The sequence below is a fragment of the Oncorhynchus keta genome, chromosome 3 (assembly GCF_023373465.1).
Source record: "Oncorhynchus keta strain PuntledgeMale-10-30-2019 chromosome 3, Oket_V2, whole genome shotgun sequence".
Lineage (NCBI taxonomy): Eukaryota > Metazoa > Chordata > Actinopteri > Salmoniformes > Salmonidae > Oncorhynchus > Oncorhynchus keta.
This window is the reverse complement of record NC_068423.1, coordinates 28234452-28260486: the sequence shown is the minus strand read 5'-3', so window position 1 is coordinate 28260486 and position 26035 is coordinate 28234452. Positions and strand designations below refer to the sequence as shown.

At 46.2% G+C, this 26035-nt stretch overlaps 2 protein-coding genes across 6 annotated transcripts in view; one reads left to right on the top strand and one right to left on the bottom strand.

The window, feature by feature from the left end:
* Window positions 1-268: 268 nt before the first annotated feature.
* On the bottom strand, window positions 269-10377 carry LOC118380793 (coiled-coil domain-containing protein 177). Its single transcript, XM_052495123.1, has 3 exons — window positions 7754-10377; window positions 5932-6123; window positions 269-4682 (listed from the first exon to the last, which is right to left on the bottom strand). Exons 1-3 carry the CDS (start codon window positions 9155-9157, stop codon window positions 4500-4502), a joined length of 1779 nt encoding a protein of 592 aa, XP_052351083.1. The 5' UTR covers window positions 9158-10377; the 3' UTR covers window positions 269-4499.
* Window positions 10378-10864: 487 nt separating this feature from the next.
* Window positions 10865-26035, top strand: part of nsmce4a (NSE4 homolog A, SMC5-SMC6 complex component) — a 22148-nt gene continuing 6977 nt past the window's right edge. The window contains exons 1-11 of one of the 5 annotated variants that reach the window (XM_052495144.1): window positions 10865-11385; window positions 11605-11687; window positions 12001-12349; window positions 12977-13057; window positions 13711-13841; window positions 16607-16749; window positions 17255-17354; window positions 19682-19772; window positions 21544-21638; window positions 22854-22902; window positions 23037-23122. In XM_052495144.1, the coding sequence (XP_052351104.1) occupies window positions 12106-12349; window positions 12977-13057; window positions 13711-13841; window positions 16607-16749; window positions 17255-17354; window positions 19682-19772; window positions 21544-21638; window positions 22854-22902; window positions 23037-23122 (1020 nt within the window). In that variant the 5' untranslated portion in view covers window positions 10865-11385; window positions 11605-11687; window positions 12001-12105. Of the gene's footprint in view, window positions 11390-11604; window positions 11693-12000; window positions 12350-12976; window positions 13058-13710; window positions 13842-16606; window positions 16750-17254; window positions 17355-19681; window positions 19773-21543; window positions 21639-22853; window positions 22903-23036; window positions 23123-26035 lie in introns of all 5 variants that reach the window. The other 4 variants (XM_052495134.1, XM_052495153.1, XM_052495145.1 and 1 more) reach the window with 4 other exon arrangements.

Genomic DNA, 26035 nt, shown 5'->3' with positions numbered 1-26035 from the left:
ACAGACTGGTACCCAGACTAGAGTAATGTTATCTAAACAGACTGGTACCCAGACTAGAGGAATGTTATCTTAACAGACTGGTACCCAGGCTAGAGGAATGTTATCTTAACAGACTGGTACCCAGACTAGATTAATGTTATCTAAATAGACTGGTACCCAGACTAGAGGAATGTTATCTAAACAGACTGGTACCAAGGCTAGAGGAATGTTATCTAAACAGACTGGTACCCAGACTAGAGTAATGTTATCTAAACAGATACCCAGGCTTGTTATCTAAACAGACTGGTACCCAGACTAGACGAATGCTATCTAAACAGACTGGTACCAAGGCTAGAGGAATGTTATCTAAACAGACTGGTACCCAGACTAGAGTAATGTTATCTAAACAGACTGGTACCCAGGCTAGAGGAATGTTATCTAAACAGACTGGTACCAAGGCTAGAGGAATGTTATCTAAACAGACTGGTACCCAGGCTAGAGGAATGTTATCTAAACAGACTAGAATGTTATCTAAACAGACTGGTACCCAGACTAGAGTAATGTTATCTAAACAGACTGGTACCCAGGCTAGAGTAATGTTATCTAAACAGACTGGTACCCAGACTAGAGGAATGTTATCTTAACAGACTGGTACCCAGACTAGATTAATGTTATCTAAACAGACTGGTACCCAGACTAGAGGAATGTTATCTTAACAGACTGGTACCCAGGCTAGAGGAATGTTATCTTAACAGACTGGTACCCAGACTAGATTAATGTTATCTAAATAGACTGGTACCCAGACTAGAGGAATGTTATCTAAACAGACTGGTACCCAGACTAGAGGAATGTTATCTTAACAGACTGGTACCCAGACTAGATTAATGTTATCTAAACAGACTGGTACCCAGACTAGAGGAATGTTATCTTAACAGACTGGTACCCAGGCTAGAGGAAAACAACTTTTTATCAATACTTTATCATAACTATCCCTGAAAATAATATATAAAATAGTATGACATGTAAATTGTTGATAATAAAGCTAGATTGTTTTTGAATATGTCTGTTCTATTCCGATGTGAGATTTTGCTGTCACTAGCTGTCACTAGCTGTCACCGACAGCTTGTACTGTCACGGGTCAGGGACAATACCACGTCACAGTACTGTTACCAAGAGATTCTGCACTAGTCGGACGACACAGCATTAAGAGATGTTCTGTAACAGGACAGCAGAGATCACATTTACACGAGAAAATCTTTATTAAAGATGTAAGAAAAAATACATTTTCAGGATCTAGATGTTACAACAACAAATAAATCACTAGAGAAATACTGGAATAAAGTGTATAAACATTTCCTGAGCAACTATACAATAGTTTTGACACTTTAATAAGAAATACAAACTCTATATCTGAAAAATGATCTTGAAAAAAAAGATCCCATTTAAACTACAGTAACAATGTACAGTAGAACTACAGTAGAACTACAGTATAAATACAGTAGAACTACAGTATAAATACAGAAATACAGTACAACTACAGTATAAATACAGTAGAACTACAGTATAAATACAGAAATACAGTATAAATCCAGTATAACTACAGAAATACAGTACAACTACAGTAGAACTACAGTATAAATACAGTAGAACTACAGTATAAATACAGTATAACTACAGAAATACAGTATAACTACAGTAGAAATACAGTACAACTACAGTAGAACTACAGTACATATTTACTATACCATAACTATTCCCAGAGACGGTATATTTTATGTGTGTAGTTAAAATCTAGTTCCGGCCTACATTCAAGACCAGGATTGTCTGCAAGTCAAATTGATATCAGCAAGTTACCTAAACTAGTCTAAGCTAATTATTCCCTTACACAGCAATACAAACACGTTGTAGAGTACCTCAATAGATCTGAAGGAGCACCTCGTATTTACTTGCCAATGGAAGAATGACAAGAATCTCAGGTATTAGCATAACAAACATGAATGTAGCAAAACAGCCCAGGCCATTTTACGAGCTTTGTTGTAGCTCATATCTGGACCGGGCCCTATCAATTTGTACTCGTCTCTTAGTATTTGTGTGTAGTGGTTTGTAATACTACTCTTAGTATTTGTGTGTAGTGGTTTGTAATACTGTACGATTCTTAGTATTTGTGTGTCGTGGTTTGTAATACTACTCTTAGTATTTGTGTGAAGTGGTTTGTAATACTACTCTTAGTATTTGTGTGTCGTGGTTTGTAATACTACTCTTAGTATTTGTGTGAAGTGGTTTGTAATACTACTCTTAGTATTTGTGTGAAGTGGTTTGTAATACTACTCTTAGTATTTGTGTGTAGTGGTTTGTAATACTACTCTTAGTATTTGTGTGTAGTGGTTTGTAATACGATTCTTAGTATTTGTGTGTAGTGGTTTGTAATACTACTCTTAGTATTTGTGTGTAGTTATTTGTAATACTGTACGATTCTTAGTATTTGTGTGTAGTGGTTTGTAATACGATTCTTAGTATTTGTGTGTAGTGGTTTGTAATACGACTCTTAGTATTTGTGTGTAGTGGTTTGTAATACTACTCTTAGTATTTGTGTGTAGTGGTTTGTAATACGACTCTTAGTATTTGTGTGTAGTGGTTTGTAATACTACTCTTAGTATTTGTGTGTAGTGGTTTGTAATACGACTCTTAGTATTTGTGTGTAGTAGTTTGTAATACTACTCTTAGTATTTGTGTGTAGTGGTTTGTAATACGACTCTTAGTATTTGTGTGTAGTGGTTTGTAATACTACTCTTAGTATTTGTGTGTAGTTATTTGTAATACGATTCTTAGTATTTGTGTGTAGTGGTTTGTAATACTACTCTTAGTATTTGTGTGTAGTTATTTGTAATACTGTACGATTCTTAGTATTTGTGTGTAGTGGTTTGTAATACGACTCTTAGTATTTGTGTGTAGTTATTTGTAATACTGTACGATTCTTAGTATTTGTGTGTAGTGGTTTGTAATACGACTCTTAGTATTTGTGTGTAGTTATTTGTAATACTACTCTTAGTATTTGTGTGTAGTTATTTGTAATACTGTACGATTTTTAGTATTTGTGTGTAGTGGTTTGTAATACGACTCTTAGTATTTGTGTGTAGTGGTTTGTAATACGACTCTTAGTATTTGTGTGTAGTTATTTGTAATACTGTACAATTTTTAGTATTTGTGTGTAGTTATTTGTAATACTGTACGACTCTTAGTATTTGTGTGTAGTTATTTGTAATACTGTACGATTCTTAGTATTTGTGTGTAGTGGTTTGTAATACTGTACGATTCTTAGTATTTGTGTGTAGTGGTTTGTAATACTACTCTTAGTATTTGTGTGTAGTTATTTGTAATACGATTCTTAGTATTTGTGTGTAGTGGTTTGTAATACTACTCTTAGTATTTGTGTGTAGTGGTTTGCAATACGACTCTTAGTATTTGTGTGTAGTGGTTTGTAATACTACTCTTAGTATTTGTGTGTAGTTATTTGTAATACTGTACGATTCTTAGTATTTGTGTGTAGTGGTTTGTAATACGACTCTTAGTATTTGTGTGTAGTTATTTGTAATACGATTCTTAGTATTTGTGTGTAGTGGTTTGTAATACGACTCTTAGTATTTGTGTGTAGTTATTTGTAATACGACTCTTAGTATTTGTGTGTAGTGGTTTGTAATACGACTCTTAGTATTTGTGTGTAGTTATTTGTAATACTGTACGATTTTTAGTATTTGTGTGTAGTTATTTGTAATACTGTACGACTCTTAGTATTTGTGTGTAGTTATTTGTAATACTGTACGATTCTTAGTATTTGTGTGTAGTGGTTTGTAATACGACTCTTAGTATTTGTGTGTAGTTATTTGTAATACTGTACGATTTTTAGTATTTTTGTGTAGTTATTTGTAATACTGTACGATTCTTAGTATTTGTGTGTAGTGGTTTGTAATACGACTCTTAGTATTTGTGTGTAGTTATTTGTAATACTGTACGATTTTTAGTATTTGTGTGTAGTTATTTGTAATACTGTACGACTCTTAGTATTTGTGTGTAGTTATTTGTAATACTGTACGATTCTTAGTATTTGTGTGTAGTTATTTGTAATACGACTCTTAGTATTTGTGTGTAGTGGTTTGTAATACGACTCTTAGTATTTGTGTGTAGTTATTTGTAATACTGTACGATTCTTAGTATTTGTGTGTAGTGGTTTGTAATACTGTACGATTCTTAGTATTTGTGTGTAGTGGTTTGTAATACTGTACGATTCTTAGTATTTGTGTGTAGTGGTTTGTAATACTGTACGATTCTTAGTATTTGTGTGTAGTGGTTTGTAATACTACTCTTAGTATTTGTGTGTAGTGGTTTGTAATACTACTCTTAGTATTTGTGTGTAGTGGTTTGTAATACTGTACGATTCTTAGTATTTGTGTGTAGTGGTTTGTAATACTGTACGATTCTTAGTATTTGTGTGTCGTGCTGAATGTAAAAACACAGATGAATGTTCATATTTGTCCACGGTCCAGCAGGGAGGCAGCTAGCTGAGCCTGCAGAGCCATCTGGTGGAAAGTCCTGCCGTCTGTCGCCTCCCTCACCTTCTCCCTCATATGGAAGGAGGCGCGAGCCACTCTACGAGCCTCCTCCTGCACCTCCTCTCTCTGCCTCTGCAGACGCTCCCTCCGACGCTCCTTCAAATCAAAATCAAACTTTTATTTAATGTACATTTAAAAATCGCTGAGACACTTTACAGTAAAATAATTGAACGTCTGTCCCAAATGGAACCCGGTTCCCTCCAAATTAAATAAAAGTACCCCCCACCCCAACACCACACACACACACACACCTTCCCCAACACCACACACACACACACCTTCCCCAACACCACACACACACACACCTTCTCCAACACCACACACACTTTTTCCCCAACACCACACACACACACACCTTCCCCAACACCACACACACATTCCCCAACACCACACACCCTCCCCAACACCACACACACCTTCTCCAACACCACACACACCTTCCCCAACACCACACACACCATCCCCAACACCACACACACCATCCCCAACACCACACACACCTTCCCCAACACCACACACACATTCCCCAACACCACACCACACACACACCTTCTTCAACACCACACACACCTTCTCCAACACCACACACACCTTCTCCAACACCACACACTCCTCCCCCAACATCACACACACCTTCCCCAACACCACACACACCTTCTCCAACACCACACACACCTTCTCCAACACCACACACACCTTCTCCAACACCACACACACCTTCCCCAACACCACACACACACACACCTTCCCCAACACCACACACACACACACCTTCTCCAACACCACACACACTTTTTCCCCAACACCACACACACACACACCTTCCCCAACACCACACACACCTTCTCCAACACACACACACCCTCCCCAACACCACACACACCTTCTCCAACACCACACACACCTTCCCCAACACCACACACACCATCCCCAACACCACACACACCATCCCCAACACCACACACACCTTCCCCAACACCACACACACATTCCCCAACACCACACCACACACACACCTTCTTCAACACCACACACACCTTCTCCAACACCACACACACCTTCTCCAACACCACACACTCCTCCCCCAACATCACACACACCTTCCCCAACACCACACACACCTTCTCCAACACCACACACACCTTATCCAACACCACACACACCTTATCCAACACCACACACACCTTCTCCAACACCACACACACCTTCTCCAACACCACACACACCTTCTCCAACACCACACACACCTTCTCCAACACCACACACACCTTATCCAACACCACACACTCCTTCCCCAATACCACACACACCTTCTCCAATACCCCCCCCCCCCCTAACACCACACCTTCAGGGAGAGGCAGCATTCTCTCAGCTGCCTCTCAGTCTCCTCCTCTCTCTGTACACTGTCTAGGAGGCGCTGGTGGCAAAGGAGTCTCTCCATGTTTTCCTGCTGTGCCCTCTGTGCCCTGCTCCTCCTCTGGGTGTGAGCGTTCTGGCTTGCCTGCTCCATACGACGCTGACTCAGCTGGGCCAGTACCTGGACAAATACAATAGAACGTTATTGTCCGATGTGAGTTGGTTAGGGTTTAAGTGTCTTGCTCGAGCATAACGGCATCAAGTGGCACCTGAGATTCTAATGCCCGTAACCCTCCAGTTGCAGGCTCATTCCTGTCAGATTGTCTCAGCATCACTGGGATTCTGACCCTATATAAATCCCCCCTCCCCTCCCAATCTCTCTGCAAAATGTAAAGGGCTTCCCAGGCCTAATATTTAAACTGAGGAAATGTGATTATAATTATTATTTTAGCAATCCACCCTGGACAAGCTAGTAAAGGTGAGCTGCTGGACAGGCTAGTAAAGGTGAGGTGCTGGACAGGCTAGTAAATGTGAGATGCTGGACAGGCTAGTAAAGGTGAGATGTTGGACAGGCTAGTAAAGGTGAGATGCTGGACAGAATAGTAAAGGTGAGCTGCTGGACAGGCTAGTAAAGGTGAGATGCTGGACAGGCTAGTAAAGGTGAGGTGCTGGACAGGCTAGGAAAGGTGAGCTGCTGGACAGGCTAGCAAAGGTGAGATGCTGGACAGGCTAGTAAAGGTGAGATGCTGGACAGGCTAGTAAAGGTGAGATGCTGGACAGGCTAGTAAAGGTGAGATGCTGGACAGGCTAGTAAATCAAATCAAATGTATTTATATAGCCCTTCGTACATCAGCTGATATCTCAAAGTGCTGTACAGAAACCCAGCCTAATACCCCAAACAGCAAGCAATGCAGGTGTAGAAGCACGGTGGCTAGGAAAAACTCCCTGGAAAGGTCAAAACCTAGGAAGAAACCTGGAGGAACCAGGCTATGAGGGGTGGCCAGTCCTCTTCTGGCTGTGCCGGGTGGAGATTATAACAGAACATGTTCAAATGTTCATAAATGACCAGCATGGTCAAATAATAATAATCACAGTGGTTGTCGAGGGTGCAGCGAGTCAGCACCTCAGGAGTAAATGTCAGTTGGCTTTTCATAGCCGATCATTAAGAGTATCTCTACTGCTCCTGCTGTCTCTAGAGAGTCGGCAGGACTTAGACCGCTGCTCCACTCAGGGGGCCCCATGTGACATATTTGGAGCAACTCCTAAAGAAAGAAGCACCTTGCCTGCTGGATATAAAACAAGCTACAGCGTTTCCCAAAGCACTGGGAAGTCTTGAACGGTCCAGAGCTTCTCTGGTGTTATGTGATCACATTGGCTGCTTAGTTAAAAACCTAAATAAACAGGAATCCTCTGTTCTCCCCGTTCCAGTTGTTTATGTTTACAATGAAATGTATCACGCTAGAATGTTAACAATCACATTTATGAATGAAATTAGAACGTTTTCCTATCAGTCTAATTTGCATAAATATTGTGATTGGACGATGGCTGTGTAGGTTATTAATTAAATCAGGATCAAATCCTCTGATCTCCTTGAGCTCGTTAATGATACAATGTTCATAATTGAAGACTGCTGAAAGGTCAGTCTTTTTGTCAATGACAAGGAGTGGAATGTTAGCTGAAGAGAACAGTACTCTGGCTATTATAGTATGCCAGGGACTTGAAATGTGTGTGCTCACTTTCCAGTATTTATGGCATGTATTATAGTGTACAGTTGTGTGTAGGGTTTACGTATATCTGTGTGATGTCCTTGCCTCTTTCTCTCTGAGCTGCTGTTGGCTGTGCCAGGAGGCTCGGAGCTGGGCCCTCTGGATCTGCTCCTCCTCCCTGGCCGATCTCTCCTGCAGCTCCCTGAGGCGCAACGCCACTGCCTGGGCCCTCTTCTCCCAGGAGCGCTGGAGTTTCTCCTCCAGGGCACTCTTCATCAGCGCCTCCTCCTCCTCCAACTGCTGCTGCACCTCCCGCTTCAGGAGGAGGCATCTGAGATGTTCCCCCTGGTTCTCTTGTTGGAGCCTCTTCCTCTCTCTCCTCTCTCGGATCACCCTGCTCCTCCTGGCCCTCTGCTCCTTCTCCTGCGACAGCTGCACCTCCTTCTCTCTCCCTGCCTGCTCCAGACGCTCCATGTCTTTGAGCAGCTGCTCCTGGAGGCATTTGCGCTCCTCCGCTTCTCTCCTCGCCATCTCTTTCTTGTCTCTTTTCCGCACCTCCTGCTCCTCTGTGAGCCTCCTCCAGCGATCCTCCTGCAGTAGCACCTCCTGCTCGCGCTGACCGGCCAACTCCTTCTCCTGGCGCTCCTTCTGCCTCCTCCGCACCTCCAGCCCAACCTGCCACCGCTGCATGCTCTTCTCCAGCTCCTTCTTCCTCCTGCGCTCCGCCTGGACCCGTCGCACCTCCTCCTGCCTCCGGGCCTCCTCTCTCTCCTGCTCCTCCTGCTGGCTCAGCATCAGCCTGGTCTGCTTCTCTTGGTGCTTCACCAACATCAGAGCTGCTATCTTACGGTCTTTCTCTGGGACTGTGACATTCATCTTCTTCCTGACGTCTCGAGTGAGCCTCTCCAACTGTCTTTCTGTGGCTGGGGAGTGTCGGAGGTCACCAAGACTTAGGCTGGACACCATCATGTTCTTGTCAGTTGGTCTCAAGCTGTTTCTGTTTTGTTGTCTGGTGATCGCAGCAGAATAAGAGGACCTGCCATTGCTCACAGATTTCCTTCTGGGGCTGTGGTCCACAGATTGATTAGTTTGCGTTCTCAAACCATCACAGGAGTCCTCTCTTGATTTGGGATCTTCGAGAGAGTTCCGACTTTCTACCTCGACGACAGTTTCGAGGGCAGACAGTTTAAGAGACGGTCGTCTTTCTTTCGTTTCTAAAACAATCTTCTCTCTCTCTTCACGGCACAGCTGCAAAATCCCCCTGCCTTCCTTTTCGTACGCCTCGTACAGAACTGTCAGTGCCTTAAACGGGATATCTGGGTTTACGTTGTCATCAACGAAATCGCTTAGAGATTTTATTAAAAGTTGAACGGGTTTGACGCCGAGTCTTGCACATGATTCCAACGACCGCGGACTGGTTAAAACATACGTGCTGTCCTCGGCGTCCGTCGTATCAAAGTTGTCCAGATCCAAGTGCAGCGTCGGAGACGGCGGACTGCTTTCTCCCATGGCAGCTAGCTAGCGTGCTTATAGCTACTTATCTAACTAGCTAGAGTGCTTATGGCTACTTATCTAACTAGCTAGAGTGTTTATAGCTACTTATCTAACTAGCTAGCATGCTTATAGCTACTTATCTAGCTAGCTAGAGTGTTTATTGCTACTTAACTAGCTAGCTAGAGTGCTTATAGCTACTTAAATAGCTAACTAGCTAGAGTGTTTATTGCTACTTAGCTAGCTAGCTAGAGTGCTTATAGCTACTTAAATAGCTAACTAGCTAGAGTGTTTATTGCTACTTAACTAGCTAGCTAGAGTGCTTATAGCTACTTAACTAGCTAGCTAGAGTGCTTATAGCTACTTAACTAGCTAGCTAGAGTGCTTATAGCTACTTAACTAGCTAGCTAGAGTGCTTATAGCTACTTAACTAGCTAGCTAGAGTGCTTATAGCTACTTAACTAGCTAGCTAGAGTGCTTATAGCTACTTAACTAGCTAGCTAGAGTGCTTATAGCTACTTAACTAGCTAGCTAGAGTGCTTATAGCTACTTAACTAGCTAGCTAGCGTGTTTATAGCTACTTAACTAGCTAACTAGCGCGTTTATAGCTACTTAACTAACTAGCTAGCGCGTTTATAGCTACTTAACTAGCTAACTAGCGCGTTTATAGCTACTTAACTAACTAGCATTAGCCTTTGGTCTGGACACCATCGCATCGCAGACAGGCAAACCAACAGGTACAACAACAACAACAACAACAACAACATAGCAGGTAAAAGTCGATATTTCTTATGAAATGCGTTCAGTATTTTGATTAGCTGTCAAATACGAAGAAGAAGAAGAGAAGGAGAGAGACCTTTCAAAACATTGCCTCCCGGTGGAAACTCAGCGACGCTATTTTGTTGTGACCATGGCAGCAAAACCCAAAAGATTTCTCTGGAAAAGAGGGATTATTTCTTCCCAATAGATTATTTCTTCCCAATATATTATTTCTTCCCAATAGATTATTTCTTCCCAATAGATGATTTATTTCCCAATAGATTATTTCTTCCCAATATATGATTTATTCCCAATAGATGATTTCTTTCCCAATAGATTATTTCAATCCTATAGATTATTTCTTCCCAATAGATTATTTCTTCACCTCTATTGGTTGACCTTCCCTGGATGGGGTGACCTCAGATAGAAAACGCAAAAAGTTAATCTCCCATTTCTATTAAGAAATCAAGGACATTTGTTATTTCTACAAAACGTGTTTTCACAGTGGACAGACAAGAAAATGGTTTACATTTGTGGTTTTATATATATTTTTTTAAATAAAAAATATAAATGAATGGTATTTTTTTTGTCGCCATCGGGTGGTCATTTATAGACATAAACGGAAAGGTACATTCACGCACACGGCGTTTAGGCGTTTGGTTTGACAAAATATCCCGAGACGTTTGAATAATTTGACTTTAATGGGGAGGACTGTTCTATTAATTATATTTCACATCAGTATTTACAGTTCTGAACTACCTTATATTTGTATAGTGATAACCTACATAGGTTTAGCAGTGGTTGATTTTAGGCCAGAGCAGTCCTGTGCACCCTATCTGCAAATTTAGGGGGGAACTGAATACTGAGTCTCCTTTATAAAACAAAGTCGCCTATCACCGACGCGGTTTCACAGATGGCGGCAAAAAAAAACGTGATAAAGCGGAATTAAGGCGGGGTCTGTTATTGAATAGAAACGGAGGCGGTGCGTTCATATCCCCATTCCGCGTTGTTCACGTTTTATTTGACAGTAGCCTGTGAATTCCGATGTATATGTGCCACTAGACTGTTCCAGTTTGAGAATGCGCCTAAATACGCTTTTCCAAATGGTCAAATTTGGGCTTTTAAAGTCATGAAAATCAGGGTCGGCTCTACCCTTTTGGGGAACCTAAGCGAGTCCCCCTCTTCAACCAAGCGGGCAATTTTGACGGCCCAGAGAAAATATTGCACTTTTATAAAAAATTTAAAAAAATAAATCCCAAATCAAGCACTGGTTAATTAACATTCGTTATGGCCCAATGTGATGTGTTAGGATATAACTTCCATTCGCGCTGTTCACCAACGTTTAGGAAACGTTTCGATGTTGAATGCGGCTCCGCAAATCCTCCGAACAAAACTTCCGCCTTCAAGCAGTCGATTCGTGCCAAACACAGACATGCCTGCAAAAATAAACTGATTGACTCTTGAGGGCTCTCAACAAAGCCTCTCCTGTGAGTATGTGTATATATATTATATGTTATATGTTATAGTATGAAGTTGATTTTTAGGAAATCGAACATATATGATTATGTAGCCAGCAAGTTGTATACCATCTAGTCAAAACCTCCCAGCAAGTTGTATACCATCTAGTCAAAACCTCCCAGCAAGTGGGTGATTTGAAATCGCCATAACTTTATCTTTATCTTTCTTTATCTGACTGCGGATGATAGCTACGTTTAAAGTCAAATTAGGTCAAATTTGTAGCAACAAAACGCAAAGAAAACAACAACAACAACGGGAAAACAGCAAAAATGTAAGGTCAGTATTTTGTACCTAAATAATCATGCAGAGCAAACATTTGAAGCTATTAAACTGATGTTTAAACTAGCTATTTCAGGAACATCTGGATAACTGTGTTGGTCTCAATCATCATATTATAATTGAGTCAATTCAAGTTTGCTAACTGAATTCCCTATAACACTTTCAAATGTCCTTTTTTGAAAATCATTGAGGAAAACATTTTAATTGCATTTAGAATCTCAGTTTACATCCTGAATTCAAATGGACCTCAACCTTGCCGAATACTAAGCTAACCATCTCATCAACACTTGGTCCCCTCACCTTAGCTTGAAAGAGGGACGAACCCAAAAGGATAGAGGAGGGCGGACGACCGACCAACCAACCAACCAATCAACCGGCCGCACAAAATACCAAAAACAGCCGTATCCAAGATGAGGCGAGCCAGCCGAGGAGGGGATGAATCTGGTACCGGTGCTCCCCGTCAGAACGGTGTGTCTGGGGCGAGAGGCGGCGCCAGAGCAGCGGCTGCGGATCGGGGGGATACGGTAGCCGCCGGCGCCGGCGACGATGATGAGGCGGCGTGCAGCCCAGCAGACATGCAGGATGAGGACAATGATCCGGCGCGGAGGAGAGAGATCAGGAGCAAGTACAGGGACCTCATCAACTCAGTTCAACGTGAGTAGTGGATACGAGGGGCTGCTCAATGACTCCAATGTAATGCAAAGGTAGTGGGGACTGTCTGGAAATGGTATCCATTGGCCACAACACTTTTCAAAAACGGTATTCTCCTAGTCAATGATTTTAAAAGTATTGGATTTGTATAAGCATTGGCTGGAGGGAATTACCACGACAACAACAACAACAACAACAACAAATCCGTGAAGTGGAGTGTGTAAGGGTCCACTTCGGGGGAGAGGGGTGGAGAATCTGGAGGCAGATGCTGGCCTGTGACAGGGTTTGTGTTAAAACTCCCAGGTGCCTGGACAGCTGGCAAGTTTAAAAGGTCCAGTAGGTAATTGTGTGGGCAACCTGACCAAATTCACATAGAAATGTGATTTGTAGATCTGTTATTCTCATTGAAAGCAAGTCTAAAACATCAGCTTCAAACAGCTGAACACACTAGGTTCTATTTCACCGCGGTTTAGATTGTACAATGATTCTCTACATGACTTGTTTTGCCATATTATATCATTTTTATTAGGCGAATGTGATCTCATTTTATCAACCAGGAAATGGGGGAGAACATTTCTACCTGTTGGACCTTTTTTTTTAACCAATCTATCTCTTCTCTCTTCTTCCCAGAGAACAGAGAGGACATGTTGAGTCCCACCAACAACAAACTGACAGATGTGTTGGAGGAGGCCAACAAACTGTTTGCAGAAGGTATGATAGGATCTGTCATCATGCTTCCTTCCTTCCTCGAAGTAACCACTGATCTAACATAGTCAGATTGGTGTGAGAGCTAACCCCTGCTTTAACCTGCTTTAACCTGCTTTAACCTATCTAGTAATGTCTAAATCAGTGGTTATTCAGAGGAAGGATGTTATACTATCTGAATCGAATAGCCTCCCTGTCTTCTTCTTCCTCCCTGTCTATTTCTTCTTCCTCCCTGTCGACTTCTTCTTCCTCCCTGTCGACTTCTTCTTCCTCCCTGTCGACTTCTTCTTCCTCCCTGTCGACTTCTTCTTCCTCCCTGTCGACTTCTTCTTCCTCCCTGTCGACTTCTTCTTCCTCCCTGTCGACTTCTTCTTCCTCCCTGTCGACTTCTTCTTCCTCCCTGTCGACTTCTTCTTCCTCCCTGTCGACTTCTTCTTCCTCCCTGTCGACTTCTTCTTCCTCCCTGTCGACTTCTTCTTCCTCCCTGTCGACTTCTTCTTCCTCCCTGTCGACTTCTTCTTCCTCCCTGTCGACTTCTTCTTCCTCCCTGTCGACTTCTTCTTCCTCCCTGTCGACTTCTTCTTCCTCCCTGTCGACTTCTTCTTCTTCCCTGTCTTCTACTTCTTCCTCACTGTTCTGTTTTGTCTCCTCTCTCCCAGTCCGTCAGGCCCGTGAAGCGGCTTTAGACGCCCAGCTCCTGGTGCTGGCTACAGACCTGGGGAAGGAGAAGGCCAGCCAGCTACACGCAGAGGGATCAGCCTTCGACCCCGCAGCCTTTGCTGAACACCTGGTAATGAGGAATGGGGAGGTAGAGGAGGAGAAGGAATGGGGAGGTAGAGGAGGAGGAGAAGGAATGGGGAGGTAGAGGGGGAGGAGAAGGAATGGGGAGGTAGAGGAGGAGGAGAAGGAATGGGGAGGTAGAGGAGGAGGAGGAGGAGGAATGGGGGGAGGTAGAGGAGGAGGAATGGGGAGGTAGAGGAGGAGGAATGGGGAGGTAGAGGAGGAGGAGGAGGAATGGGGAGGTAGAGGAGGAATGTAGAGGAGGAGGAATGGGGAGGTAGAGGAGGAGGAGGAGGAATGGGGAGGTAGAGGAGGAGGAGGAGGAATGGGGAGGTAGAGGAGGAGGAGGAGGAATGGGGAGGTAGAGGAGGAGGAGGAGGAATGGGGAGGTGGAGGAGGAGGAGGAATGGGGAGGTAGAGGAGGAGGAGGAGGAATGGGGAGGTAGAGGAGGAGGAGAAGGAATGGGGAGGTAGAGGAGGAGGAGAAGGAATGGGGAGGTAGAGGAGGAGGAGGAGGAATGGGGAGGTAGAGGAGGAGGAGGAGGAATGGGGAGGTAGAGGAGGAGGAGGAGGAATGGGGAGGTAGAGGAGGAGGAGGAGGAATGGGGAGGTAGAGGAGGAGGAGAAGGAATGGGGAGGTAGAGGAGGAGGAGAAGGAATGGGGAGGTAGAGGAGGAGGAGGAGGAGGAATGGGGAGGTGGAGGAGGAGGAGGAAGGGGGAGGTAGAGGAGGAGGAGGAGGAATGGGGAGGTAGAGGAGGAGGAGGAGGAATGGGGAGGTAGAGGAGGAGGAGGAGGAATGGGGAGGTAGAGGAGGAGGAATGGGGAGGTAGAGGAGAAGGAATGGGGAGGTAGAGGGAGGAGGAGAAGGAATGGGGAGGTAGAGGAGGAGGAGGAGGAGGAATGGGGAGGTAGATGGGGAGGAGGAGGAGGAATGGGGAGGTAGAGGAGGAGGAGGAGGATGGGGAGGTAGAGGAGGAGGAGGAGGAATGGGGAGGTAGAGGAGGAGGAGGAGGAATGGGGAGGTAGAGGAGGAGGAGGAGGAATGGGGAGGTAGAGGAGGAGGAATGGGGAGGTAGAGGAGGAGGAATGGGGAGGTAGAGGAGGAGGAGAAGGAATGGGGAGGTAGAGGAGGAGGAGAAGGAATGGGGAGGTAGAGGAGGAGGAGGAGGAATGGGGAGGTAGAGGAGGAGGAGGAGGAATGGGGAGGTAGAGGAGGAGGAGGAGGAATGGGGAGGTAGAGGAGGAGGAGAAGGAATGGGGAGGTAGAGGAGGAGGAGAAGGAATGGGGAGGTAGAGGAGGAGGAGAAGGAATGGGGAGGTAGAGGTGGAGGAGGAGGAATGGGGAGGTGGAGGAGGAGGAATGGGGAGGTGGAGGAGGAGGAATGGGGAGGTGGAGGAGGAGGAATGGGGAGGTAGAGGAGGAGGAGGAGGAGGAATGGGGAGGTAGAGGAGGAGGAGGAATGGGGAGGTAGAGGAGGAGGAGGAATGGGGAGGTAGAGGAGGAGGAGGAATGGGGAGGTGGGGAGGAGGAGGAGAAGGAATGGGGAGGTAGAGGAGGAATGGGGAGGTAGAGGAGGAGGAGGAGGAATGGGGAGGTAGAGGAGGAGGAGGAATGGGGAGGTAGAGGAGGAGAAGGAATGGGGAGGTAGAGGAGGAGGAGGAGGAATGGGGAGGTAGAGGAGGAGGAATGGGGAGGTAGAGTAGGAGGAGGAATGGGGAGGTAGAGTAGGAGAAGGAATGGGGAGGAGAGGATGGGGAGGAATGAGGAGGTAGAGGAGGAGGAGAAGGAATGGGGAGGTAGAGGAGGAGAAGGAATGGGGAGGTAGAGGAGGAGAAGGAATGGGGAGGTAGAGGAGGAGGAGGAATGGGGAGGTAGAGGAGGAGGAGGAATGGGGAGGTAGAGGAGGAGGAGGAATGGGGAGGTAGAGGAGGAGGAGGAGGAATGGGGAGGTAGAGGAGGAGAAGGAATGGGGAGGTAGAGGAGGAGGAGGAATGGGGAGGTAGAGGAGGAGGAGGAATGGGGAGGTAGAGGAGGAGAAGGAATGGGGAGGTAGAGGAGGAGAAGGAATGGGGAGGTAGAGGAGGAGAAGGAATGGGGAGGTAGAGGAGGAGGAGGAATGGGGAGGTAGAGGAGGAGGAGGAATGGGGAGGTAGAGGAGGAGGAGGAATGGGGAGGAAGAGGAGGAGGAGGAATGGGGAGGTAGAGGAGGAGGAGGAATGGGGAGGAAGGAGGAGGAGGAGGAATGGGGAGGAGGAGGAGGAGGAATGGGGGGAGGAGGAGGATGGGGAGGAATGGGGAGGAATGGGGAGGAGGAGGAGGAATGGGGAGGTAGAGGAGGAGAAGGAATGGGGAGGTAGAGGAGGAGAAAGAATGGGGAGGTAGAGGAGGAGGAGGAATGGGGAGGTAGAGGAGGAGGAGGAATGGGGAGGAGGAGGAGGAATGGGGAGGAGGAGGAGGAGGAATGGGGAGGAATAGGGAGGAGGAATGGGGAGGAGGAATAGGGAGGAGGAATGGGGAGGTAGAGGAGGAGGAGGAATGGGGAGGTAGAGGAGGAGGAGGAGGAATGGGGAGGTAGAGGAGGAGGAGGAGGAATGGGGAGGTAGAGGAGGAGGAATGGGGAGGTAGAGGAGGAGGAGGAATGGGGAGGTAGGAGGAGGAGGATGGGGGAGGTAGAGGAGGATGGGGGAGGTAGAGGGGGAGGTGACGAAGGTGAAGGTTACTGGTTGTCAGATTGCTACCCATTTGTCCTTTGTGTGTCCGTTGGTCCACCAGCTGTCATTCATGGGTCTGAATCGCCTGGAGGAGGAAGATGTGGAGGGTGGAGCGAGCGGCGGGTACCTCCCCCAGGACGCCTGGCAGAGGGTAGCTAACAGAGCTCAGCGCTGCTTCAGGACTGCCCCCTCTTTCCACTATATGTAAGTGTGTGTGTGAGTGTGTGAGTGTGTGAGTGTGTGAGTGTGTGAGTGTGTGTGTGAGTGTGTGCGTGTGTGCGTGTGTGCGTGTGTGTGTGTGTGTGTGTGTGTGTGTTTAGAGAGCAGAAGGTAGCAGAGCTCAGTGCTGCCCCATCTTTCCTGTGTGTGTGTGTGTTTAGAGAGCAGAAGGTAGCAGAGCTCAGTGCTGCTCCATCTTTCCACTGTGTGTGTGTGTGTTTAGAGAGCAGAAGGTAGCAGAGCTCAGTGCTGCCCCCTCTTTCCACTGTGTGTGAATCAGTGTGTTTGAGGGCATCAGTTTCCGCATGGCGAGGCCCAGAAGTGCTACTATTGATCACATAACAAGTCGTTTGATTGGTCGATCAGTGATTCTGCAAACGCAAACATCATCCTCCACCTCTTTGAGTCAAAAGTGACCGCCCACTTAAATATACACGAGAAAATGTTTAAAAACTCTCTTTCCAACTCTCTTGCGTTGTCTCTCTACCAGGATGGGATCGTTCCTGGCTGAGCTACCGCCGCCTCGCCAGAGGGTAGAGAGACAGAGGAAAGTTCCTGGGATGGAGGTCAAGAGGATCATGCCCACTCAGGTCTCCGGCTTTAACACTGTTATATAGTAACTATATAAAACACCCAAAAAAGGCCCTATCACAATACTGGAGCACACACAGCCAAGCCAGACCAAACCAAGGGTGTACTGGGATGGCCTTGGCTGTGTGTGGTATAGTTCAGTTTGATGAGCCGGGATCTATGTGTTTAGTATGTCTGTCCATCTGTTGACGATTTTATTTATTTATTTATTTCACCTTTCATTTAACCAGGTAGGCTAGTTGAGAACACATTTATTTAACCAGGTAGGCTAGTTGAGAACACCTTTATTTAACCAGGTAGGCTAGTTGAGAACACCTTTATTTAACCAGGTAGGCTAGTTGAGAACACCTTTATTTAACCAGGTAGGCTAGTTGAGAACACCTTTATTTAACCAGGTAGGCTAGTTGAGAACACCTTTATTTAACCAGGTAGGCCAGTTGAGAACACCTTTATTTAACCAGGTAGGCTAGTTGAGAACACCTTTATTTAACCAGGTAGGCTAGTTGAGAACACCTTTATTTAACCAGGTAGGCTAGTTGAGAACACCTTTATTTAACCAGGTAGGCTAGTTGAGAACACCTTTATTTAAACAGGTAGGCTAGTTGAGAACACCTTTATTTAACCAGGTAGGCTAGTTGAGAACACCTTTATTTAACCAGGTAGGCCAGTTGAGAACACCTTTATTTAAACAGGTAGGCTAGTTGAGAACACCTTTATTTAACCAGGTAGGCTAGTTGAGAACACCTTTATTTAACCAGGTAGGCTAGTTGAGAACACCTTTATTTAACCAGGTAGGCTAGTTGAGAACACCTTTATTTAACCAGGTAGGCTAGTTGAGAACACCTTTATTTAACCAGGTAGGCTAGTTGAGAACACCTTTATTTAACCAGGTAGGCTAGTTGAGAACACCTTTATTTAACCAGGTAGGCTAGTTGAGAACACCTTTATTTAACCAGGTAGGCTAGTTGAGAACACCTTTATTTAACCAGGTAGGCCAGTTGAGAACACCTTTATTTAAACAGGTAGGCTAGTTGAGAACACCTTTATTTAAACAGGTAGGCTAGTTGAGAACACCTTTATTTAACCAGGTAGGCTAGTTGAGAACACCTTTATTTAACCAGGTAGGCTAGTTGAGAACACCTTTATTTAACCAGGTAGGCTAGTTGAGAACACCTGTATTTAACCAGGTAGGCTAGTTGAGAACACCTGTATTTAACCAGGTAGGCTAGTTGAGAACACCTGTATTTAACCAGGTAGGCTAGTTGAGAACACCTTTATTTAACCAGGTAGGCTAGTTGAGAACACCTGTATTTAACCAGGTAGGCTAGTTGAGAACACCTTTATTTAACCAGGTAGGCTAGTTGAGAACACCTTTATTTAACCAGGTAGGCCAGTTGAGAACACCTTTATTTAAACAGGTAGGCTAGTTGAGAACACCTTTATTTAACCAGGTAGGCTAGTTGAGAACACCTTTATTTAACCAGGTAGGCTAGTTGAGAACACCTTTATTTAACCAGGTAGGCTAGTTGAGAACACCTTTATTTAACCAGGTAGGCTAGTTGAGAACACCTTTATTTAACCAGGTAGGCTAGTTGAGAACACCTTTATTTAACCAGGTAGGCCAGTTGAGAACACCTTTATTTAAACAGGTAGGCTAGTTGAGAACACCTTTATTTAACCAGGTAGGCTAGTTGAGAACACCTTTATTTAACCAGGTAGGCTAGTTGAGAACACCTTTATTTAACCAGGTAGGCTAGTTGAGAACACCTTTATTTAACCAGGTAGGCTAGTTGAGAACACCTTTATTTAACCAGGTAGGCTAGTTGAGAACACCTGTATTTAACCAGGTAGGCTAGTTGAGAACACCTGTATTTAACCGGGTAGGCTAGTTGAGAACACCTTTATTTAACCAGGTAGGCTAGTTGAGAACACCTTTATTTAACCAGGTAGGCTAGTTGAGAACACCTGTATTTAACCAGGTAGGCTAGTTGAGAACACCTGTATTTAACCAGGTAGGCTAGTTGAGAACAAGTTCTCATTTACAATTGCGACCTGGCCAAGATAAAGCAAAGCAGTTCGACACATACAACGACACAGAGTTACACATGGAGTAAAACAAACATACAGTCAATAATACAGTATAAACAAGTCTATATACGATGTGAGCAAGTGAGGTGAGATAAGGGGGAAGCTTCCCTGGTTTTAACTGTATATTTCTGCTGCTTTGGGAAAAAAAAATATATATTTTTTTTATGTCAAGGAGACTAACCTGGTTAATTAAATGTTAAATAAAGTAATCAATATTTTATGTCATTATCTGTTCCAGTTGAAGAGGATGGAGGAGTCTCACCAGGAAGCTACAGAGAAGGAGGTAGAGAGGATTCTGGGATACCTGCGGAGCTACTTCTTTGACGACCGTAAGTCATGGCTCTTATTATTATTATAATAACATATTGATATAGCGCTTTTCAAGGACCCAGAGTCGCTTTACAATTGAAGAAGAAAAAAAACAAGACCGACTAGGGGGAGGGACCTTAGATCCTCTGCTCCAATGGGCTTCGAGAGCAATCAAGGATTTGTTGACTAGTAACATTTCTGAAAATATGTTTGTTAAATAGAGAATTAGAATCACAAAAGTCCAAACTTTATGTCTCTCTAGCATGTATGGTTAGTTACAGCCGATTTTACTCTGAGAATTTAGAATGATTAGAGGGAATTTCATTATGGCCATGGTCAAAAGTGGTCCCTGTTATAGAACAAGAAGGCCCCGCCCACTGTTAAAGCTCCCAATTCACAACTTTATTGACAACCGCTTCCATCCAAAACGGATCCTCGTCTCGGTCACTGCTCGGGTAGAACTCGCCGCTCGGGTAGAACTCGCCGCTCGGGTAGAACTCGCCGCTCGGGTAGAACTCGCCGCTCGGGTAGAACTCGCCGCTCGGGTAGAACTCGCCGCTCGGTGGGCGGAGCGGCCGCTAACTTCCAACAGCAACTGACAAGCTAGCTAGCGTGGCTGCAGGTTCGTGTGTGGTAACATGAGCTGTTTCTAAATTAAACCAAAAGAAATCCAAAACTAAATGTAGCCTATACTGTAGCCGAACCAGAAGAGAACCTGTTCCCTCCTCCCGCTGGTGTTTTTACGCAGATTCTGCCATGAAGGTCCTAAAGTCGCTAATAGGCTACAACAGAGGTCGGCGACCTTGGCGTGCTAAGTTAGCGTAGCATTTTCGACTGATCTCCCCCGTCAGTTAGGATTGTTATATATGCACATTTTCGTGGAACAGTTTCATTTAATTTATAATTTATCTTATAATTTATTTATAATTTTAATTTATTATTTATAATAGTCTTCATATCTCAAAATGTGTATTTATGTGGTTAGTCAAAACTCTTATCGAAATGATACAGACCTAAAAAAAAAAAAAACTTCTATTGCCATTTGTTTACTATGTAGAAATAACTTGGGTCGGTCCACTGAGACAGGCGTGAATCAGATGGGCGTCTCGTGTGCCATACATTTGAAATACATGGGTGTCTCGTGTGCCATACATTTGAAATAGATGGCTGTCCCGTGTGCCATACATTTGAAATAGATGGCTGTCTCGTGTGCCATACATTTGAAATGTATGGGTGTCTCGTGTGCCATACATTTGAAATGTATGGGTGTCTCGTGTGCCATACATTTGAAATGTATGGGTGTCTCGTGTGCCATACATTTGAAATAGATGGCTGTCTCGTGTGCCATACATTTTTAAATAGATGGGCGTCTCGTGTGCCATACATTTGAAATAGATGGGTGTCTCGTGTGCCATACATTTGAAATAGATGGGCGTCTCGTGTGCCATACATTTGAAATAGATGGGCGTCTCGTGTGCCATACATTTGAAATAGATGGGCGTCTCGTGTGCCATACATTTGAAATGTATGGGTGTCTCGTGTGCCCTCTCGTGTGCCATACATTTGAAATGTATGGGTGTCTCGTGTGCCATACATTTGAAATAGATGGGTGTCTCGTGTGCCATACATTTGAAATAGATGGGTGTCTCGTGTGCCATACATTTGAAATAGATGGGTGTCTCGTGTGCCATACTCTGTTGTTGACATTTTTAGAATTAGGTTAGAAATGATTTGATACTAGTTGGTTAAAGAGCTATTTGTGATGTACATTTTCTCCCCGTGTATCTCCAGCCACATCTCCCATCTCCTACTATGAGTTTGTCATAGACCCCACCTCCTTCTCCCGCTCTGTGGAGAACATCTTCCACACCTCCTTCCTGGTCAGGGTGAGTGGTTTATCCTGGTCAGGGTGAAGAGGGGTTTATTCTGGTCAGGGTGAAGAGGGGTTTATTCTGGTCAGGGTGAAGAGGGGTTTATTCTGGTCAGGGTGAAGAGGGGTTTATTCTGGTCAGGGTGAAGAGGGGTTTATTCTGGTCAGGGTGAAGAGGGGTTTATTCTGGTCAGGGTGAAGAGGGGTTTATTCTGGTCAGGGTGAAGAGGGGTTTATTCTGGTCAGGGTGAAGAGGGGTTTATTCTGGTCAGGGTGAAGAGGGGTTTATTCTGGTCAGGGTGAAGAGGGGTTTATTCTGGTCAGGGTGAAGAGGGGTTTATTCTGGTCAGGGTGAAGAGGGGTTTATTCTGGTCAGGGTGAAGAGGGGTTTATTCTGGTCAGGGTGAAGAGGGGTTTATTCTGGTCAGGGCGAAGAGGGGTTTATTCTGGTCAGGGCGAAGAGGGGTTTATTCTGGTCAGGGCGAAGAGGGGTTTATTCTGGTCAGGGCGAAGAGGGGTTTATTCTGGTCAGGGCGAAGAGGGGTTTATTCTGGTCAGGGCGAAGAGGGGTTTATTCTGGTCAGGGCGAAGAGGGGTTTATTCTGGTCAGGGCGAAGAGGGGTTTATTCTGGTCAGGGCGAAGAGGGGTTTATTCTGAAGTGTGTTTGGGCTAGTCCCTGGATAGGAGGAAGTGTGTTTGGACTAGTCCCTGGATAGGAGGAAGTGTGTTTGGGCTAGTCCCTGGATAGGAGGAAGTGTGTTTGGGCTAGTCCCTGGATAGGAGGAAGTGTGTTTGGGCTAGTCCCTGGATAGGAGGAAGTGTGTATGGGCTCGTCCCTGGATAGGAGGAAGTGTGTTTGGACTAGTCCCTGGATAGGAGGAAGTGTGTTTGGGCTAGTCCCTGGATAGGAGGAAGTGTGTATGGGCTAGTCCCTGGATAGGAGGAAGTGTGTTTGGACTAGTCCCTGGATAGGAGGAAGTGTGTTTGGACTAGTCCCTGGATAGGAGGAAGTGTGTATGGGCTAGTCCCTGGATAGGAGGAAGTGTGTTTGGGCTAGTCCCTGGATAGGAGGAAGTGTGTTTGGACTAGTCCATGGATAGGAGGAAGTGTCAGCTAGATGTTGTTATTATTAGACAGCAGGAATCCACTTCAAGACACTGCTGTCTCCAACACTTCTCCTATTGATATGTCACGTGGATAGTTGGTGATGTCGTTTTTTGTGTTTCTCAGGATGGTTTGGCGAAAATGTACCTGGATAATCACAAACTTCCTTGTATCGGTAAGAGAGAACCTCCCATTGTGACAAAATGACTTTTCTTGTTAAGCTGTTTTGGGGTAATGTTTTTTTTTTGTTGTTGCACGATAGTGTTGACAGTTCGTAAGCCATCATTACCGTTTCTTCATCTCTGACAGCCCCTGTGGAGGAAGGGGAGGTGGAGGCTGGAGGAGCGTCTAACAGGCAGCAGTGTGTCATCTCTATCAGCCCCAAGAGCTGGAAGGTAACACACACTGGGACACACACACACACTGGGACAGGGACACACACACACTGGGACACACACACACACTGGGACACACACACACACACTGGGACAGGGACACACACACACTGGGACACACACACACACTGGGACACACACACACACACACTGGGACAGGGACACACACACACTGGGACACACACACACACTGGGACACACACACACACACACACACACACTGGGACAGGGACACACACACACTAGGACAAGGACACACACACACTGGGACAAGGACACACACACACACACACTGGGACAAGGACACACACACACTGGGACAAGGACACACACACAGGGACAGGGATACACACACTGGGACAGGGATACACACACTCACTGGGACATGGACACACACACACACACTAGGACAAGGACACACACACACTGGGACAAGGACACACACACACACACACTGGGACAAGGACACACACACACTGGGACAAGGACACACACACAGGGACAGGGATACACACACTGGGACAGGGATACACACACACTGGGACAGGGATACACACACACTGGGACAGGGATACACACACACTGGGACAGGGACACACACACACTGGGACAGGGACACACACACACTGGGACAGGGACACACACACACTGGGACAGGGACACACTGGGACACACACACACACACTGGGACACACACACACACACTGGGACACACACACACTGGGACAGGGACACACACACACTGGGACACACACACTGGGACAGGGACACACACACTGGGACAGGGACACACACACACTGGGACAGGGACACACACACACACTGGGACAGGGACACACACACTGGGACAAGGACACACACACACTGGGACAGGGACACACACACACTGGGACACACACACTGGGACAGGGACACACACACTGGGACAAGGACACACACACACTGGGACAGGGACACACACACACTGGGACACACACAATGGGACACACACACACACACTGGGACACACACACACACACACACACACACTGGGACAGGGACACACACACACTGGGACACACACACTGGGACACACACACTGGGACACACACACTGGGACAGGGACACACACACTGGGACACACACACTGGGACACACACACACACACTGGGACACACACACTGGGACACACACACACTGGGACAGGGACACACACACACTGGGACAGGGACACACACACACTGGAACACGCACACACACACTGGGACAGGGACACACACACACTGGGACAGGGACACACACACACTGGGACAGGGACACACACACACTGGGACAGGGACACACACACACTGGGACAAGGACACACACACTGGGACAAGGACACACACACTGGGACAGGGACACACACACTGGGACAGGCACACACACACTGGGACAGACACACACACACTGGGACAGGGACACACACACACTGGGACAGGGACACACACACACACACACTGGGACAGGGACGCACACACACACACTGGGACAGGGACACACACACACACACTGGGACAGGGACACACACACACTGGGACAGGGACACACACACTGGGACAGGGGACACACACACACTGGGACAGGGACACACACACACACACACAGGGACAGGGACACACACACACTGGGACAGGGACACACACACACACACACTGGGACAAGGACACACACACACACACTGGGACAAGGACACACACACACACACTGGGACAAGGACACACACACACACACACACTGGGACAAGGACACACACACACACTGGGACAAGGACACACACACACACACACACACTGGGACAAGGACACACACACACACACACACACTGGGACAAGGACACACACACACACACTGGGACAAGGACACACATACACACTGGGACACACACACACACACACTGGGACAGGGACACACACACACTGGGACAAGGACACACACACACACACTGGGACAAGGACACACACACACTGGGACAGGGACACACACACACACACTGGGACAAGGACACACACACACACACACTGGGACAAGGACACACACACACTGGGACAAGGACACACACACAGGGACAAGGACACACATACACACTGGGACACACACACACACACTGGGACAGGGACACACACACACTGGGACAAGGACACACACACACACACACTGGGACAAGGACACACACACACACACACACACTGGGACAAGGACACACACACACACACTGGGACAGGGACACACACACACACACTGGGACAGGGACACACACACACACACTGGGACAAGGACACACACACACACACACTGGGACAAGGACACACACACTGGGACAGGGACACACACACACTGGGACAAGGACACACACACACTGGGACAGGGACACACACACACACACACACACTGGGACAGGGGCACACACACACACACACACACACTGGGACAGGGGCACACACACACTGGGACAGGGACACACACACACACACACATACACACTGGGACAGGGGAACACACACACACACTGGGACAGGGACACACACACTGGGACAGGGACACACACACACTGGGACAAGGAGACACACACACACACTGGGACAGGGGCACACACACACACACTGGGACAGGGGCACACACACACTGGGACAGGGACACACACACACTGGGACAAGGAGACACACACACACACACACACACACTGGGACAAGGAGACACACACACACACACACACACACTGGGACATGGCACACACACACACACACACACACACACACACACACACACACACACACACACACACACACACACACACACACACACACACACACACACTGGGACACACACACACACACACACACACACACTGGGACAGGGGCACACACACACTGGGACAGGGACACACACACACAC